Genomic DNA, 21,453 nt, shown 5'->3' on the forward strand with positions numbered 1-21,453 from the left:
ATAACTAATTAATGCCACGTTCGCCAGGGAGAAACAGGCACTTCCAAATGGTACACAACATGTTTGTGACTCTTTTGGAAAGGATGAAAATGTAATATTCCAGGACTCCTCCTAACTATCCTGGCTGTGATGTTGGCGTGTGCCCTTCTGCTTCCTTGAACATGTCATTGGTCTATATAGAACACACAACAGAACGCACATACTGGCATGTGCTGAGAAAAGGATATTGTGTTGAACTGCACTCAGGGAAAGATCTTATGGCTGAAATTCTTGAATTAGAAGTTCAAATATAATTCTCAATGCCAGAAGCTAGAGCAATAGCTCACTGACTTGTAGTAGTTGTGAAGACCTGTGTTTGAATCTAATACCATGTTAAAAAAAAAAAAAAAAGCTAGGTATGGCTAGGCATGCCTTTAATCCCAGCACTGGGAAGCTGAAGGGAGCTCACTAGCCAGCAAGACTAGCACAAAAGAGCAAACTTCTAGTTTAGTGAGCCCCTGTCTCAAGATAATGAGGTAGAGAATGATAGAAAATGCCATAGGTCCTGCATTGCTCTCCATGCACACTCATGTGCAAGCACCATACATACACATACCACACAAACAAATTAATTAATTACTTAATTATTTCATTATATAGGATTCTCAACATGGGGCAGAAGGCTGGTGTTAAGAATCTGTAAGACACAAAGTACTGGAGAAAAACGGAGATTTGGTTAGGTGCCTGTTTCTCTATTCCCCTCTGGATTCATTGGCTTAGATTACAAAGAAGATAGGCCATCTTTCAAAGAAAACAAAGTGGTACCCAGAGCATAGATTTCCCAGAGGAAAGAGGTGCCTGATCCTGAGTTGAGGAGAAACAATGAGCAATAAGGCTGTAGATCCAAGCCTGTTTCCAGGGCCTACATACCAGGTTGAAGGTAAGCCGGAAACTATGGATTCCCAGAGCTACTGGCTCAAAAGGCCTTTGGAGGAACGCTTCCAGGCTTGACTGAGGTCTTTATTCCAGCCCTATTTAGCCACGTTTTGTGCCCCATTGTATACTACCTGTAGCACATCCACAGGAATTTCTGCAGATTGATATGACAGATGATAAGATAGAGGGCTGTTTACCAAGGGAGGGTCCTTAGCCCAGCATGGGTGTTCAGACAAGGCTTCCCAGAAAAGAAGACATGGGTGACAAGATTGTGTCCCTTTGTTTCCAAACTGGCATATTAAGAACCTGTCCTGTGAGTACCCACACACTCAGTCATCTCCATGTTTTCTATGACCTTGCCTCATGAAGTAAATTTGTTTAGAAAGATGTTTTCTTATTGTCATCAAATGAAGATGTATCTATCTACAACCTACTTTTCACACAATATCCAATATGAGTCTGTTGCTAAAATTTCCATCCCCCAAAGTGTTCTTTATTCTATGTTCATATGGGGTTTCCATATTTTTTCTCTCTGATAGAAAACACATGCACACACATACACATGTGCTCACACACACACACACTCACACATGTGACATATAACAGAAACTTCTTAGCTACCTTTGTGGAGCCAAGGATAGTCCTTGGATATATCCAGCACTGATATAAGCATCTAAGAAAACTCATTAAAGGCACTCTTATCTGGGTCCATTTTCTGCCCTCCCAGCAGTTAAACTACATGGATCATGAAGAGGTCCTATTCTGTTTTCTCTGGCATACATAAATAGAACTATCTGGAAATATCAATTGTGATCATCACTCCTGGAGCAATACTTCTGCCCATGGACAATAGAGGGATGAAGGAATAAGCAGACAACCCCAAACGTAGCCAGCAACTCACTATCAGCTGCCAATAGTAAATGAATCAGACTCTGGAGAATAAATACAGGATTTTACCACCCTAGAAAGCTACAAGGAAATGCAGTGTACTTGATAGGAGAGTAAAGCATGCACCAGCTCCATAGGGTTGATGAAGGATGAAATAGGAAGAGCCCTACACGGTTACAGCTCAGTAAGACCAATGCTAGGGCACATTTGCTGGACCGCAGCTAATCTTGTTGAGCTTGATGTGACTATTGACATTTTTGTAAGTTGTCCATGTTCCTCCCTCTCCGTGCTCCCCTTTTCTTGAGGTGGTACAAGGTTAATCTTGCATCTCTTCCTTCCTTCATGTATATTTTACCTCTTTACTAGGGGGCCCCTGCAGTTCACAAATCTCATATTACCCCCAAAGCACAGGCATAGTCTTACGAAGAGGCACACCAAAAGTTTGTGGATTCCATTGACTAAACAGTATCTCAGCTAGTGTCAGTCATCTCAGAGTCCAATGGATTTTTCTATTTCTTCTCATCTTTACCGATATTTTAGTGGAGAAGTCACAATGTCCTATCATCCAATATTCACGTCATATTCACGAGAAATTATCCATTATGAAGTTGCCATTTAAAGTAGCTTGCAGACTGACAGTATATGTGGAATCGGATACACACTCACTAGACTGAGCACAGCATCCCATATAGGACACAGCAGGTAATCCCATTCCTTGAGCAGCAGCATAGGCCTTGTTTCACTACCCATTAAGTAATTATTAAGTAGATACTGATCAAGTGTGTACTATATATGTTGTTTGGTGATACAATATACTGCCCTTAGGAAACATCCTAAGAGATGTAAGCCTAAATATCCAACATTGGCTATGGGGCTTTAGTCTTTGTTCTATGGTATCTATAACATGTATTTTCCTTGTTGCTTCTACAAAATGCTAGACAAAGACAACTTAAGGAAGCAAGGAATGCTTTGTCATGGCTCACAGTGGATACAGTCCACTACAGCAGGGACAGCATGACAGCAGGAGCTTGAGGCTGCTGCTCACACTGCATTCTCAATCAGGAGGCAGAGAGGATGAATGCTTGCTAGTGCTCTCCTGGCTTTTCTCCTTCCTCTTCATTCTGAGACCCCAGGACCATTGCTGCCCACAGTCAAGGTGGTTCCTCCCACCACAGTTAACCCAATCTAGAAACTTCCTCACAGATATGCCCAGAGGCTTGTCTCCAGGTGATTCTAGAGCCTGTCAAGTTGATCATCTATTGACCACTACAGTCTGTTATTACTATGGTATTCTACACATCCTCAAGGAACTTATTAGGACACTTGTACTCACAACTTCTAGAGCTAACTGGAAAAGTATTATAGGGCAATTGGTATCACCACAGTAAAGATCAGACAGCACCCCAGGGGCAAGCATCTTAAAGTTGTCTGATAAAAGAATATACCTGGAGACCCATAGCAATTAATGAGCCCTCAACATCTGACACTAATCAATTCAAGGGTCACCAGGAAGATGTGGGCTCAAAGACTCAGGGGCCTATGCTCAGATGCCAATAAGTCCCCAAGAGCTAGCCACCTCACACATAGTAACAATAGTCAGCCTACCCCTAGGCCCAAGAAAGGCGTGGCCCATCCCATATACTCACCCAGGCTCCAGTGAGGGTAGGACTTCCACAGATTCTTTTGATTAGCTTCTTAAAAATATGAACTTTCCCTGGGAAAAATATACTTATAAAAACACATACACAGTTATGTACAAATACCAGTGTGTGCATGGAACCACCTGATAACCATTCTACACAGTTATATTTGAACATATTCAAAAATGTAATTTATTTTCTAGGTGGAATGGTCAGTAGGGAAGAGAGGGTTTGAATGCCTTTCCTACAAAAATACATTTGTGGTTGGTATATATTCTGTTACACAAACAGATTGCTTAGTTTGGGGCATCCTCTGCCTTTGTTCCTTCCTTGTCCTTTTTCTTCCTGTTTCTGTTTTTAAAGTAAACTAATTTGCTATAGTGCAATCATTCCCTGCTTGCCTATCCAAATATTTAACTACCACTATTACTTTCTTAAGAAAATGAGATGTGCATTTGCATCATGCTCTTGCAAAAGCATATTGCAGTCCTAGAGTGATTGACAAGCAACACAATTACCTTTCCATGGCTAGACAGACCATTTCTGCATTAAAATAGGACCACATCTGTTCAGTGCATGACAGCAACTCCCTTCTGCAGTGTGGGAACTGCTGTGTGTCTATAGCTGCGGCCTCCAGGTGAGCTCCATCTTCTTTTCCTACATATGTATCTGATATTTTAAGTGCACCTGTTTGCTGAGGCATCCGAAAGGCACTGGGAGCCATTCCTAGAAAGGACCATATGACTCTGTAAGGGCTCTCCTACACTCAACACCTCCTCAAGAACAGAACCTTAGGGGCTGGGATGCCACTCAGCTTACAGAATGCTTGCCTAACATCCATGAAGTCCTGGACTTGACCCTTAGCACTGCAAGACCTGGCATAGTGGTCCACATCTGTTTTCTAAGCCCTTGGGAAACTGAAGCAGGAAGACAGAAGTTCAAGATTGTGTTTGACTACATAGTGAGTTAAGGCTAGCTTGGGGTACATGAGACCCTGGGAGGTGGGCAGAGGAGGAATAGGATCCCAAAGAGTCTGAGCTTCAGTTTCATCATACATGTAATAAAAAATAACACCTGGAATATGTTATTTAGGAACACAATAATTCCCTTCCTTCTTGAACTACAAGCAGTGACATTGCCCATTACTTGAAGGAAATACAAATTCTTTAGCCACCCATCCTATCCAGATCTTTTGAATCAAGACCTCTGGGCTGGGCATAGGGCCCAGCCATCTGTATTTCAGTTAGTCCCCCAGGTGAGTCCAGGCACACTGAAGTTCAACCACTGCTGCCTGCCATGTCATTAAGAGTTTGGCTATGGAACCAGAAAACCTGGGCTAGAATATTAGTTAAGTCAATTTATCCATGTCTAGGGAGGGAATGGAGGCCTTGTCCATGGAAGGGAGAAAAGGAGGGTGAGGAGCACAGGATGCTTTAATGGGACCCATTCCAGAGCAGTGAACCTGTAAATGTGAGTCACCACAGTAATGATGCTTGTGATGTGACTAATAACTTAGGGAAAATAGCACTTTTGTAAAATCGGCAACCCATTCCTGGAGGTTTATATTGCTCTGCCAGTGAAATGAGCTTCCCAGGGTTATTAACACTATGGAGGTATATCACTCACTGTCTCCCTTATAACTCAAATCTATACTTGGCACAAGTGAGCAATCCCTTCTCTTTGTGGTTGGTAACAGCTGAAATTCTTGACTTATTTGCCTAGAAGTCACCATATTCTAAAGGGCTTTGGGGACCCAATGCTACTAAGTGTGCCCTTCCTCCAGGCCCTCCAAGGAGCCAGACACCTTCCAACCATGGGTCCTGCACTCGACATTTCCTTTGCCTGCCTGCCAGTCCTTCCAGGCTTCTCTGTTACTGCCTCTTTCCATCCTTTGCTCTTTCAGGATGCCTCCGTTCCTCCATTCTGCAGCAAAGACTGCAGTTGCAACTGTAGCTGATGCATGGCTGTGGCTGTATTTTCCCCTCTAGGGACTCTAGACCTCTAGAAGTCAATGCTAGAAAATGATGTGACTGTGATGCCCCAGCGCAATGGTTGGGGCAGAGGAAACTTTCCAATGCAGAAAGACAATACTTGCAACCCATTCGTTTGTGCTTATCAGAATGAGGAAGCTTGCCCACAGTTTACTGTCAATTCTATGTCTCATAAATTTGGGATGCCAAAGGTTTTAGAATAACTTTCCATAGCCCGTGGTGGAGTACCAACTACAGCAACTGGGTTATTTTTCAGAGAAAAGGCTCCCCAAGGCAAATGACACAATGTGTTCTTTCTAGGCTTCTGGGAGCTCTTAATACAGATAGATGGGAATGACTGGCATGTCAATGCCCCCTGTGCACAAGCACTCTTTCTGGAGAAAGCAGCAAACATGTTCCCTTCATCATCTCATCCTCATCTCACTGGCAGAGGAAGAACCAAGTCTCAGCCACATGACATGGCTCTCTGTTCCATGCCGTGTGCCACTGAGCCTCCAAGGCCTACCTTTGGCTTCTCTCTCTATTTTTCACAAAATGAAGCAGACCTTGTCTATCCATCAGATGCTTAGGAAAATGAAAGACTTCCCATATTTAAATGCATAATATTTTGAAAGGATTAATATTTATCCACATTCCTCTAGTCTTCTGTACTGGTAGGATTTGTGATTGTTTAATCTTACCTCTTTTCTCTTCCTCCAATGGTAGCAACCATTACAGCTGAGTATGCAAACCACACACAAGCTTCAAATCACAGATCCTCAACAGAAACAATAGTAATAATTATAAAATAGGAAGATAGCATCTCACCAAGAGGCTCATGCTGTCTTCAAACTAACGATGCCCCTAACTCTGACCCCCAAGTGGAGACATTGTAAGTATCCACCATGACATCATTCTCTGACCAATGATTAAATTCTATCTGATGCTGACATAGAAATGGCTCTCTGTCTTCTACTCCTCTTTAGGGTATGGGTACCATCCTCTGAAGAGATGGTTATTGTATGTATTCTGGGCCTGAAATAAGAAATCAAACCTGAGATGAAATGCAATGTGTGATATTCCAATGAATGCAACTTCTATGGCCAAAGAAAGCACAGACAAAATGCCTTTTATAGGAAGTAGAAACTAATGAGCCACCTAGACAGACAGGAGTCTGACACATGGATGCTGGTATTCACAGGGAGGGCATGTAACTCAGTTTCAGGCAGCCTGTGTCACAATTATGGAACTTATTGCCATGCTGGTCATCACTTTGAAAGCATTACCTGACTAAATCCTACACCTGTTTGCACATATGTGCCTTGAGGTGGCCTCTTGGTGGCTGCTTTTCCAATTTTACGAAGAGTAAACCAAGCTCAGATGTCTTAATAACTTTGCTCCGGCTGCAGGGCCATTTGACAGGGAAACGGCACTTTGGTCTATGTTTCTGCACCTTGCCTGGCTTTTAAGTAGTGATCTAGCTGCTTTTGGATGAGGATACTGGTAGAAAAGACACTGGGGTAGCATGAATAAAGGCATGATGGCATGTAAACACGACACGGATGTGATCTTGATGGAGCTAAGGCTCAGGTCTGTGCTTTGGGGCCCTAAGTAACTATCTGCTGCTTGCCTGCTTTTCATTAGATCTGTTCAAGGCCTGTTGGTAGAAGTTGACCTTGCCTCTGACCCCACAACAGACAGTGCCTTTTTACGTTGCTAATGTCAAAAGCAAATTCAAAGCCTAGCTCAGAACCCTACACACTTCTGCCTGCCTTTTGGATTAGGGTTTAGCACTGCTTGACAAGTGTTCTTGTGAACTGTAGCCTGCCAGGATCAAATACAAACAACAGCTGAAAGGCATTCCTACCAACCTCCTTAGTGTGTGAAATCCCTGCCACACTTTAAGGATAATGGTCCTTGGGGGATTGCCAATCAACTCTGAAAGAGCTCTGGGAAAGAAGTGCACTACCGTGTTCTCCAGCAAGCCAGTGTCACTGCTGTGTGTGAGTGTGTGCGCTTAGGTGATGAAATGCACTCTTCTTTGGCTTGAGATGCCTGGCTTTTCTGCGTGCTCATTCTGCTCATGAAATCCTTTCACATCAAAGTTGTACTTCTATTAGGGCCCTGACTTGACTCAACAATGGATTCACTGATCCTTTGCCAGCATCATAAATCATCCAGAAATTTCATGGGAAGATGCTAGGGGAGGTTATTGATGACTACCAACCATCCTCTGAAAAGAAAAGTTTAGAAATACAGCATTTTATACACAGGATATCTGCTGTTCTCACAAAGGCCTGTAAGGTGTTCAGGGTACATATGACCTTGGTAAACCCACTCAGATACTTACATAATAGAATGTGTTCCTCCTATGATAACATAACATTCTTTGCCTTGCTATTCCAAGAAACTTGGAGAAGTCCAAAATCATTCTTTGCCCTCTGGAAGTACCTTTTTTTTTCTGGGATTCTGAGTCCAGGGACTGGGGTGTGCTGTGCAAAGCTTCCACAAAGTGAGGTTTATTCAGTCATAAAGTGGACTCTTGACTTAGCCCAAATATGAGTTATCTGAATACTTAAAAACACATAGACAATTGAACCCCCTACACCATCCAAATGCATTAAGGTTTGATGCATACAAACACATATATACACTTTGTACAGATGAAATACAGATATATACATTTGTACAGATGAAAATACACATATTTTGCACACATGCTTATTTGCACAGGTTTGCATACAGATATACATGCAGGTTTTCTGTTAAATTGACAATAAACGTCTCACAGAACACCCACAGATAATACTACCATATGAAATGAGTGCAGAAGAAAATGTCTGACCCCATTTGAGTTACCTGAGTCCATTTCACTCTAGCCTATCACTAAAGTGTTCTCCTCTGACTCTCTACCCTTGCAAGCCCACTCTTTGACAGATGCTGTGTTTTGTGTTTGGTGGGGAGGGGAGCGGTGGTTTGATTCCAAACTTTGATATTGTTAAGATTCTCAGGTCTGTGTAGGCCACTTGGAAATGCACATCAGCCCTCTTCACCTTTCCAAGCTATGCAATGCACCTTCTTCTGAGAATGGGAAGTTCATTTTGGTGCCCAAGCAAAAACACTCTGACTCTGGTCCAACATGGAACCCGAGCTTACGTGGAACCCCAGCCTAAAGTTCCCAATTTGATGGATAGCTCTTGTCTCCAACCTCCTTAATCAGTTTGAAACTCTCCTCAGTTCCTGTGTTTTGGATCATGAGACCAGACTAACCTGGCCCGTGCGGGGGTTGGTGCGTCTGCATGGGGAACTGCACTAATCCGAATGTTTCTCTTTGTGTGTGCACCTTTACAGTGTTGTTTACCAGGATGGATTTTATGGTGCAGACATTTATGTAAGTATTCATTAACGTGCATGCTGTCCTCCTTACCTCCAGGAGTCATTCTTTGTACAAGTTTGCTCTGAACGTAGTGGGGACCAATCGATCTCCTCTTCTGGGTCATGTCTTTCGAGGTGGAAGGGCTGAGGATCATGAGCTCAAAAGACATGTGACTTGCTGTTTGAGGGGAATTAATGACTTGGACTTGATCAACTTTGGAATAGATAAACCCAACTGCATCTATTCAAAAATGTGGTTTTTCTTCTTGACAAATTAAAAACTCTGCCCACAGTGACATTCTCTCCACAGTTCTCAATATGCTCTGTGCATTTTCACTTTGATATTCAGAACAACAGCTGTAGTTACCAGCTGCTGAGAACTGAAAGGTATTTTCATGGCTGATAGTTTTCGATGCTTTCCTTACAAATGTAATTATTTATCGACACAGTGCTAGGAATGTTCCATTTCTCTCTTTTCTCTGAACACAGCAATAAACATTTCCTAACTCCGCCATCATGATGTCTGTGACCTGGAGTGGTAGGCTTCCTCCTAACCCTTCATCCTCTTCACCTCTCCCAACAGTTCCCTGATTTAGAACTATTTGCTAATTGGTCCCATTTCATGAAGTTCCTCTTAGGAAGATGTGTCTCATCTTCAGAACCACAATGCACCTTCCCTACCCTGATCTAGATCACAATGGAGCACTGCAGTGATAAAAATAGCTTGGGACAGAGTTTAAACTAAGTGGACAGTAGAAGAATCCATTTTGTAAATCACACACACACACACACACACACACACACACACACACAGATGTACCATTAATGACCTCAAGTAAGTTTATAGAATCATACTTTTTTATATACTAGATAAGAAAAATCAAACCATATTTCTGTGCAAATTGATGCTATTTATTAGAAAATGAGAGACATCGGTTATTTGATTTTATTCCTTTTGAATTTCACATTGCTGCAGTCTTGCAGAATGGTATTAATTTCCATCAGTGATATACTTAGTTTAGATCTGATTGTATCTGAGACCCTTGCTGTCACCTTCAGGTTACTACAATATTCACCTTCTTCCTAGACTAGTGTGATTGAACATGTTTTTCACTTATCCCAAGAACAATTAACTTCCTTCTGTTACAGAACTTTAGCTGCCCCAACTGTGCCCTCTTCTTCAGACTTTCAGTTCATGCCATTTCAAATGTGAGGTGGGTAGAACCTGGTCCTACCCTCAGGTATAAAATGAATCAGAGTCAGTCCATACCCACAGCCTTTATGTAGCCTGGAGTGGATTACAAATGAACACAGCATCACTGAATTTAAGGCTTTATATTATGTCCTTAAACTTGGGAGGTGGAAGGTTGTACATAAGAGATACGTCCACTAGAAAGAAAACTATCTCTGCTAACATTTGTTCAAAAAAAAGTAAATATGGGTGTCCCTAGTTAAAAATAAAAACATTATAATTTAGCTGTTAGCTATTGGGTACCTACTTCTCTGTACCTCAGTTTCACATATACAAATGCTATAATTAACTATTAATTGTGCTCCTCCATGCATGTTTCAAATGGATTATCTTATCCTGACCTTGTAGATTCTTGTGTAGCATGAAGAAAGTGTTAGCCAGGGGCAAGGATGCCACAAGAACAGGAAACAGGGATGGGGAGATGACTCAGTCAGTATAGTGATAGCCATGTAAACATGAGAAACTGAGTCAGAGTCCTGGTACCAACATACAAGTCCAGGCTCAGCAGTGCATGCCTGTAATCCCAGAGCTGGGGTAGCAAAAGCAGGAGGAACATGAAACCTACTGGACATTCAGCCTAGGGAATTGGTGAGCTCCCGGTCCTATGAGAGACCCTATCTCACAAAGCAGAGATTCGGTTGAGAATGACACCTGATGTCAAGCCCTGGCCTCTGCACATGTATGCACACATCCCCAACATGTGTGCATTTGTATACACACACACACATACACACACACACACACACACACACACACACACACACACACACACACACACACAGACACACACACACACACACACACACACACACACACACACACACACACACACGAGAGCGGGGGGAGGGGGACAAGAAAAGAATGAAAGGATTTCAGCACTGCACACTGTATCCTGGGGTGCTGGGGCTACATCGGAAAATCCACGGAGCAAGGCAAAGAGAACAAAGGAGACTCAGGAAAGTGGGTCTGCCAGAGTCTGTGCTTGATTAGGAGAGGCTTGAGTCTTGAAGGGAAAAGTTTCATAGCATGAAAACAATGTGCGTTCTCGGTGTCTTTCAAATATGTGATGAGGTAGCCCCACTGAAGTACTAGGGTAGCCTATCATTTGCCCAGTGTTTATCCTCTGGGCTCATGCAGACCGCTGTAGCACAGCGCTGCTGAGGGGTGTGCCTGTGTGCGATGGACCTTCCACCTCAGCAGCAGAGCAGAGCACCATGGGCAGCTCTAAGTTCAAAGGAAGTAAATGGCGTGAATTTTTTCCTACAGAAAGCAAAGCTCGGTCTCACTAGAAATATCACCCTGAATGTGTGGATTTAAACCACAGGTCCTACTGCCCCGCTGTGGTATTAGTCTGAACAGTGAGTAGTAGAAATGCCCTGAGTGACATACATTTTAAAGTCATAGTGGTTGTAGAGATTTCCTGAAAATTGTTTCATATTCCGTTTTACTTAAAGAAAAGTTTCTTCCATAGGTCTACCATCTCATTACAATATTATATAATAAATAGGTTCAGGGTAATTATCAGAGGTTCTGGGATGTCTGAATCAGTCCCCACAGGAAGTTTGTCTCATATTTCTCTATAATCCATTAGCTAAAACACCAAGTTCCTACATTTGGTCCCCTCTTATCAAGGCACATTCTTCCTGCTCAATCCCATCTCCATCCTGCAGGCTATCTGAGAGGATCAACCACACCCACAGTAGAATACTCCCCAGAACTACTGCCCTACTCACCATATCCTGCTGTCTCCATCCTTTTGACTGTGTCCTCCAAGATCTCACTCCCCTACCACCTCAAGTTGAATCTCTTAGGTATTTCTGGAATTTTTAGTACTACCAGAGCACCAAGTATTGGAAAGAACTTCCAGACCCCAATGACAGGCAAGCCACAAGTTTCTATGGACAATGACCTTCATAAACTTTTCAGAGAGGAGAAGGTTGAGGGAAGAGGGAGGAATGATTGGAGATGACAGAAAATTGCCATAAAGAGTAGTCTTGTCAAGAAGTGCCATGGATCACATGCTCAGAAAAAAACTATGGCAAAGAAAGCATCCCTCCTACACAGGTGAGGTTCCCTGCCAGAAAGTAGCTGCCTCTGGGCTTGGGGATAAGCCTGTGCACTATGTAGACAGCTACACATCAGAGACAAGGGAAGTTCTGAGTCAAAGCAGGGGATGTGCAGGGTTATCACCAAAGTCCTTCTCCTGAGGAGGCTATAACACATATCTCTATTTTAAAAGATAGAGATGTCATTTTTATTAATAGCATACTGAGTCTGAAACACACCTTGCATTTTAGTGAACAATATTGAAATGAACTCATTAGTTAATTTTCTTACCACTGGGACAGAATTCCTGACAAAATACCCTTAGGGAAGGGTAGGCTTATTTGGGATCATGTCTGAGTGTACAGTCGATCATGGCTGGAAGTCCTGGTAGTAGGAGCATAAGGCAGGTGGTCACATGCAGGGAGCAGAGGGGACAGATGTTAATAAGAGCCAGGGCTCAGTTTGCTTTCTCCCTTTCCTTCATCTTAAGGCCTCTCCCTGCCCACAGGAGGGTGCCCTCCACACTTAGGGTGTGTCTTCTCACTTCAGTTAACCCAGTGGAGAAACTCCCTACCAGAGGAGCCCAGAGTTTGTTTCAGAGGTAAATCTAGATCCTGTCAAGTTGATAACTAATTAGCCACTACCTTCATTTTAATTAAAAACTGTGTCAAATTAAATAATAAAGAAATAATAGCAAGAGCAATATTAATTGAAAGTTGTAGAAATTGACTTCCCTACAAAGCCGGGTCCTGTACTCACCAGTGAAGCTGTAGACATCTGGAGGCTACAAGAGGAGTAGAAAGTAAGTGCTGGTTGACATTTGCAGGGAGGATCAAAGAGGATGGCCTCTGAGTGAAGGCAATGGCTGAAAATGGACAAAGGGACAGAGAGAAATGATAGCAAAGCAATAGAAATGTGATGAATGCTAGATGGAAATTGGGGTGAGACAGTGGTAAATTAGACAATAGGATAGAAGTGGAGGAAGGAAAAAGAAGGCACAGAGTACTAATGTCACCTGGGTCTTAGGTAAGAACACCCTAAGTTCCTAAAGAGGAGGAGCAGTGCTGAGCCCCTCCCCCACCCCCAGCATGTGAACTTCCCCGGGATTCCAGTGCATTTCACACTACTCTTAAGTTTTGTTAGGGCTTCTGGTGTCTCAACAGAACTGGTTTTTTCATTCAAGTCACTTGTAATAAATAGGTGCACTCCCTCTGTGTTGTGAGAGCCTGGGAATAAGAGGAATGAGCCTGGAGCTTTGGGAACACAAAGACCAGGAATCTTGCAAACAAACCTCAAGATTTTATGTTGAAAGGGGTCCAGGTGGGGATGAGCTTTAGGCTGGCCATTCTCAGTCACTATGAGGACTAAGAGTGCTACAGAGGCTGAAATGGGAGAAGATGCTCAGCATGCAGTCCAGGCCACAGCATCCTCTCCTCACCACAGCCCATCAGACAGGAACTTTATCACCTCCATTTTCTTCAGAAGAGGAAGCTTTTCCAGGAAAAAAAATGAAATAATTTATTCAAAAAATTTCCCTGACACCAAAGCTTGAGCCTACATGATCCCAAGACAGAGTTCAACACTTAAACACAGGGCAACAGATTAATTTATAATGGTGGAATTCTAGAAATTCAGTAAGAAAAAGGGAGGGAAGAGAGTGAGAAGATAATACAGAGATTATGAGGGGTGGGGCTGAGGAGATGACTCTACAGTTAATAGCTGTTCAACCATGAGGATCAGTGTCGAGACCCTGGACCCACATAACAAGTCAGGTGATGAGAATTCTGGCCTCCCTGATGAGGACACCCACTCATACACATAGGAAGCAAAAAAAGAAAAGAAAGAAAAAGAGGTACATCTAAAGGGTGGAGCACACCACTAGACAATATCTGAAATATTCAAATGAACAATGGAAACTAGGGAGAAAGATAAGAAGAAGAGAGAGGAGAGAGGGAAAGACGGGGAAGAGAAGAAGGAATTAAAATAAATTTGGATAGGTGTAGCTCCATGTTCTTAAATTTTACAAGAGAAAAGTTAAATGTAATCAAAAGCAAGGAAAGCCAGGTGACTTAAAAAATGCATGCGCAGATCCCTAAATGTCTTCAAATAGTCAACCACTTTGCTATCTGCCATGGAAGCCAGAGACTTTCTGTTACAACTCAAATAATTTTTCTTCCACCTCTAGTGAGCCACATGAAATAGCCCGGTGGGCAGCTCTCTCATTTTACAGCTATTCTCAGTCTATGTGGGACTCTACTGAGATGAAATCTGAGTTAAGCATGTTAAGGATGTGTGCATCACACATAGTTATCTTTAGTGCACCGCAGACACACTAGGTAAGGATGTTTAAAAAACCACTGAAGCCCTCAGTGTGGTCAATGCAGTTGTGAAGTGCCATTTTGCTGGGTGAGCAGAAATGACTAACGTTGCTGTTGCAGTTCAGGTTGTCCCTGTACATTTATCTTAGCCCCCTACGTCATTAACATCAAAACTCAATCCTCAGGTAAGCCAGAAAATTCCAACCATGAGATAGAGAATCATCATACTGAAACTTTTGTGATGCAGACTAAAAGAAGCCATGAAATTATCCTTTTATCTTCTTAAAAACAAACACGTGTATATATATCCACATGGTTTGAGCTCCGTGTTCGCCTCCCTTACAATGGTCAGTGTGGGGATTTGCAAGTCCAGTACTGGGGCATGCCTAGCGTCTCTTTTGGTTTGACAGGTGGCTCTCAACACTGAACTAAAAGAAGCAAACTTGTAAATGAATTGCTCCAGGGTTGCTGTCTGATTTGTGCACTTTCTTTTATTTATTTCATTTTGCATTGAAAACATTACATCTCTGTTTCCTTATAGAGTAGTGTATCAAGAGCCAGTGTATGGCAATAAATTGCTACAGGTATGAATTCCTGACTGATGGAAAAACACTCATCACGTGGTTGTGGGTTTGCTCTGAAATCCTGACTAACAAGATGATTCTCGGGAGGGCAAATGTTCTCTAACATAGAGGGAAGCCTTAACTGAATTTTCCAGTTTTAATACAGAGTCATCCTGTTCCCTTCTGACATGTCCACAATGAATTTGGGATACTTCCTTCCAGATACCAGCACTGTATCTGTACACTTGACTCCATCATGAATATGCCACCTTAGAGGTCAAATATGGCTTTTAATTTCTTGAATTATAGAAATTTAACAACCAAAAATGAAAAAGGGCCAGGAAGACGTCTCAACAGACCAAAGTGTTAACCGCTAAGACCTAACAACCTACTTAAGTTTGATCCACAGAATCGAAGGTAGACAGAGAGCATGTTCTCTGACTTCCACATGCTTTCTGTGGCATGCATGCACCACACACACACACACACACACACACACACACACACACACACACACACACACACACACAGTCACTATGTGCATATACATGCACACATAATAATAATAAATCAGAAAGAAAGAATTTTTGGATCAGGGAGATGGCCCAGTAGGTAAAATACTTGCTGAGCAAATATGAGAACCAACATTTGTGTTCTCCAGAAACCAAATAAAGCTAGATATAGCACCACTAGTCTGTCATCCATCACTGCTGCAGAGAGATATGAGGAGAAGACATGGGGATTCCAAGAAGCTCACAGGCCAGCTATCCAGGTGTGCACAGTAAGAAGCAATAAGGTAGAAGGCAAGGGACAACACCCAAGGTAACATCCACATCCACAACATGGTGCATACACACACACACACACACACACACACACACACACACACACACACACACACACACCATGAGGTGGGGGATTAGAGGGTTTATTAGAATCAATTTCATCATAATCTTTAGTTGATTCTTAGAATACACTAGAAACTTTAAATCAAAATCCTCTTATCCCTCCAGTCTTGGGGGACTGCATGGCTAGCATCTCCTATACTTCTCACTGCTCTTACTATAGATAGTTAAATTTTTTTTCCAGTTGCTAAACCTATTTCTCATTTCCAAAGAAACACCAAATGAGTAAATTTGTACGATGTAAAAAACAGGAAAAAAAAAATAGACGCATCCACCACTGGTCAAGAGTCCTCAGATTCTTGTCCACAGCTAATGTTAAAACTGCCATGCATCTGGAAGATGGGAGCACAGATGGTTCCATGACACAGGCTTGTCATCCCAGCACTTGAAAGGCAGAGGCAGGAGGATTGCAAGTTCAAGGCTGGTTACAGAGTAAGCCAATACTAACCTGGGTCAGTTAATGGGATCCTGTGTCACAACAAAAAGTCAAAGGAAGGCTTTGGTTGTAGAACAATAATAGAGCACTTGCCTGATGTGCATAGACCCTGGGTTCAACCTCCAGCAAAATACACACACACACACACACACACACACACACACACACACACACACACACACACTCACACGAATATTTTTGTGAGTAGAATAGATAAAACTGCTGTACTTTTTTTCTCTTTGGTTTGGAGAAGGAAAAATCTCCTTGTCAGTGACATTATTTTTTCACTGGGTCTGCAGTTACCAGGTTCAATAAGACCTGAGTCTGCAGTCCTTAGACAGAAGGCCGATCTCATTCTTCAGACAACAGCACAGAACTATGCAGATGCTCCAGCTCTGTTCAGCAAGCTGCAGAGGACAGAGCAATATAGCTCATCCTAGTCACCTTTTTGCAAAGCAAATTTAAGCAATTTGTATCTGTGGGCCATTTTACAGTGTGTGCACATACACTGAGTTAGTGCACAGCTTCACTGTTGCTGAAATATAAGAGAAGTAGGAAAGATAACACACAGTTCAGAGAGGTGGCGTGATCAAGCCACCGAATCCTTTTCACCCCATTATCACATAATGCAGAGACCAATACTCCACAGCCACCAGCCCACAGATGCTTACATTTAAATAAAATTAACTAGGAGTTGAGGGGGGCCTCTTTTGGTAAGGTACTTGCTGTGCAAGCCAGGAGACCCGAGGTGCATCTTAACAACTGAGAAGTTTTAAGTTTTCTTTTGTTTGTTGTTTAAATCCAACCATGGAGGCATCTCTTTCTAACCCCAGAGCTGGAAAGGCAGACAAAAGGATCTGTAGGGCTTGCATGGCAAGTTCTAGACTAATGAGAGACCCTGTCTCAGAAAGAAAGAAAAATAGAAGGTGGACAGTTTGTGAGGAGGTTGTCCTCTGACATCCAAACACATGAACTCATGTGTGCACACTCAGCTGCACACACATGAACACACGTGCAACGTACATGAATTCATTTAACAATAGTCAATCTGGTATAACTGTATTCCAGCATTTGGAGGTGGAGACAGGAGGATCACAAGTTCAAAGCTTGCTTGACTATAAGATCAGCTCAAGGCCAACTTTGAACTTATACTATACCATCTCAAAGTGAAAAATAAAGTTTAAACAAAAAGGAAGGAGGGCTTGGGAAATAGCTTAATGGTGGAACATTTCACCAGCAGGTATAAGATCCTAGTGCCACAAAATTAATGATAAGGTAAAAGCAAATCAAATTAACAAAACGTAAGTAAATTAATTAATTATAGTCCCTGCATTTCAAGTAATAAGAAAACACTTAAGACTGTTGGACACCATGCTGGACAAGACACAGGCAGAACACTGCTGTTAGCACCATGTGATCTGTTGACCAAGGTCAAAGCTTCCTCATTGTAAATGTCAGCAGACTAGAGTCTGAAGAATTCTTAGTGGAAGATGGCGACATGGCTCTGCAGTTACCAGTGCTTGCTGCTCTTCAGAGGACCAGTGTTTAGTTTTCAGCCCTGACTTGGGTGTCTCCAACCACCCATAACTACACATCCAGAGGATGCAATGGCCCCTTCAGACCTATGTAGATACATGTACACATGTGTCATACATTCACACAAATACACATAAATAGAAATTAAAGCATAAACTTGACTGGGGATATAGCCCAGTTGGTATAGTGTGCTACATTTGATCTTTCCTCAGAAACAAAGCAGAGACAGACAGACAATGTTTAAAAGCAAAAATCTTAAGTAACAGATCAAACCTCGGTACTAACCACTTGTGACTGTTTAACATAGAAGTTGATTTCCTCTCAATGGTGAAGACATAAGTAAATATACAAAAAAGATCATTCTCAAACTCGTGGTTCACCTTATTTTGGGAGAGAGGAAAGGAAAAGGAGAAATAGTGTAATCAAATTATAATCTCAAAAATAAAATTCAAAAGAAAAAGTTAAAAATGTTCTTACTAGCTGCATTATCAACCTTGCAGGCAGTGGAGCTCACATTAGTTACTTCTGTTTACACTGTAGCCATGTTTCCCACTCGTTGAATACCTACCTGCTCTCATGATAGACCCTTCTGTAAATGCCCAGAGACAGTTGTAGAATCTGAGCCACAAGGGCTTGCAAAGAGACATTCCTGGGCACAAATTCCATCACCACTTAGAATTTACTTGGAAACTGATATACCTATGCAAATAGCTTTAACAAACTTTGCTCTGGACAGACAGATGCACACCCACATGCATGCACGCACGCGTACACACACACACACTTCACTCAGTTGATGCTAATGCCTCATAGTCATTAGCTGACTAATTCTAACCCCTTCCTACCCCATTATATTTAATGTACATACTTGTATACTTATATCATTCTGATACATCATGAAAGCCAAGAAAAATAATCAGGCAGATTAAAAGAAGAACTCTGGAAAACTGGTGACCTGATTTCTTCATGGTCCATCATTCCTTCTCTGGAGTTCAGTGCTGGCCTGACACCAGCTTTGTTTTTATGACTCTTCGGCACATTTAATGAGTTCCCTCATTCCTCATTAGAGAGCACTATGTTTGGAACACCAGGTGGTGTCTGGCTAAGACCTTTTTTGTTTTAAATTACACGTTTTTTTCCTCAAGGAAAGCTGTCACAGAAACTCCTGGCTCTGTATGATTGGTGATTATCCACCAAGAAGTCTTGGGTGTGTCTTTAACCAAGGCTGATCCAAAGAACAAATTTCCTCATAAAAAACTGGCTCTATTGAACTATGACATATATGATAGAGGATTTCAGTCAGAAACACTGGAAGAAACTGTCAAGAGCTATTACCTACGTGTTTCAAGTTGCTTCATCTCTGTGTATAAGGCCACATGTATGACACTTGTCAACTTTGCCCTGCTGTCCTTGGGCATGTTGCTGTAGTCAGCCCTCTGACATGCCGCTTTATCCTGAGTTAGCCTTCATCCTAAAGGCAGGACTCCAACCCTGAAGGATCGCATACTGCACATTCTCATTAGAACCTGAATAAGCCCCTTGTTACCTCCGGACACTGGATCCAGTTTGTTAATTGTGCTGAGATCATTCCGTGGTGGCTGACATATTGCCCTGGTCTGTTGAGCAAGATGCCCTTATTTTCTCAGTTTGATAATCAGTGCTCCACTGCACACAATTCCTTTTCAATGTGCCCATTTGCTCTTCCTCTGTGCTTAATTGAACAACGGCAATTACTGGTACACAGAACTAAATGTTAATTATTTTTCTTTTTAGATTTTTTTCTCTTAATGATTTTATTTACAAATTGGAAGATTTTATCATATTTCCCCCTCCCTTGAACCACATTTTTCATCTGAATTTGTGTGACAAGTAGCAGTGTGGTATTTTCAGCTGAGAAGACAGAATTTTTGACAATTGTTCACTTTTGTAATAATTATGGAACATTAATAAAGCCTTCTACAAAACCATCAATGATTAAATGGCTACACACACATACACACACACACACACACAATTACTAAGAAGCTTACTGATCTGGTTTCTGAAAATCAATATGAGGCAGGAGAGTATCTACTTTTATGAAGAAATAAAGATAATTTAATAAAATTTAAGTTAATATTTGGTAAGTTATGGTAAAGCATGGTCAATTCTGGAAACCTGGAAAGTTCAGCAAAGTAGGAAGAATATTTAATCCTCACCCCCAAACCAATATCATTAACACTTAGATGCGTTTTCTTAGGGCCTCTGGGTTCTGCCTCTGAAGATATGCTTAGCAGTTCTAACCTTTAACACACAGCCAGGACAGGTCTTCAACCTCCTGTCTCCAGTATTGTTCTACTTCTGCTGTGATACTAAGCTTTCCTTAACCTCAACCTTGGATGGGAGGCCTTGGGTACTTGCTTCTCTGGTGTGGGCTCCTCACTTCTGGGTATTGCTGAACTGGGCTCTGCGTTCCTAAGCCTCATCTCTACTTGTATTTTAGGGTGGTTATGCTGCATACCGCTACGCCCAGCCCACCCCTGCCACTGCCGCTGCCTACAGTGACAGGTAAGGGTCTTCCTTCTCTCGATGACTTGAAAATAGCTGGTGGGGCAGGAAATTCTCATTCTTATTTGGTCTTGCTTGAAACATGCATGACTACTGAAGAGGATGCCCCTAAAAGTTAGGTCCCGTGGTGAAGTTATTATGCACAGGCTACATGGAGAGAAGATGGATGCTTAAGCCTTGCTCATTGTGAACTCCTCACTCTGTCTAATGCAATGCAAAGAAAATCTGCTCTGTCCCTGGATAGCTGTTTTCTGGTCTCTTTATTCCTGTGACCATGTATCTTAAACATGCAAACACACACACACACACACACACACACACACACACACACACACACACACACACAACCATTCAACCTTCTCATGGCCTTCTATGTAAGACCATAGTTTCATCTAATTCATAGGAAGAAAATGAGAAAGTAATAAGCCTGAAGATTCACTTCCTTCCCTCATGACACCCAGGAAAGCTTTCACCTCTGCCCATTGAATTCAAAACAAAGGAATGGGCAGAACATCTGGCTTTCATAAGGAGATTCATTGATCTTGGCAGTGCCCAGTGCCCAAACCTACAAACATAAGCCAACTTTCATTTGCACTGCACACCTCACATGAAGACTGGCAGCTGGAGGTACAGAAATGTGTTTGAGAAATGCAGAATTCCAAATGAATGTGTGTGACTGGCTTGGTCCCCAGGCTTTCGCGATGTGATGGTTCCTAAAACAGTTGTAGCTATTTCTATATAGATGCCTTGTTGGGGGGGGTGGGGCTGTAAGTCAGCCAACAAACAAAATGCGTGTGTTTCCATATTGAATGCGATTTCCTGGCTCTGTTCTCTGCGGACATCAATGTGAATGTTCAGGTGCTCTGCATGCATGAATGTCCCGGAGGGTGCTTATTTTCGTGATGACTATTTTAATTTAAGGATATGTTTCATGAATAAAATGGTAATAGTATGGTACCGATTTGCATGTGTGGCTGAGGCATGCTGGGTCAGACAGGTAAGCAAGCAGATCAAGGGCATGGCCCATGAAAGAGAACTGTCAGAAGACATTGGGCTTACGCC

At 42.3% G+C, this 21,453-nt stretch overlaps 1 protein-coding gene across 41 annotated transcripts in view; it reads left to right on the forward strand.

Annotated features, from left to right (window-relative positions):
* The window catches only part of Rbfox1 (RNA binding fox-1 homolog 1), a 2,167,575-nt gene that overhangs the window by 2,109,662 nt on the left and 36,460 nt on the right, over positions 1-21,453 (forward strand). For 28 of the 41 annotated variants that reach the window (XM_052759361.1, XM_052759367.1, XM_052759363.1 and 25 more), the window contains 2 exons: positions 14,946-14,988; positions 20,327-20,391. In XM_052759361.1, the coding sequence (XP_052615321.1) occupies positions 14,946-14,988; positions 20,327-20,391 (108 nt within the window). Of the gene's footprint in view, positions 1-8,764; positions 8,805-14,945; positions 14,989-20,326; positions 20,392-21,453 lie in introns of all 41 variants that reach the window. The other 13 variants (XM_052759399.1, XM_052759400.1, XM_052759360.1 and 10 more) reach the window with 2 other exon arrangements.

This window comes from Peromyscus californicus, unplaced genomic scaffold, assembly GCF_007827085.1.
Source record: "Peromyscus californicus insignis strain IS unplaced genomic scaffold, ASM782708v3 Scaffold_3__1_contigs__length_106647218, whole genome shotgun sequence".
NCBI classification, from domain to species: domain Eukaryota; kingdom Metazoa; phylum Chordata; class Mammalia; order Rodentia; family Cricetidae; genus Peromyscus; species Peromyscus californicus.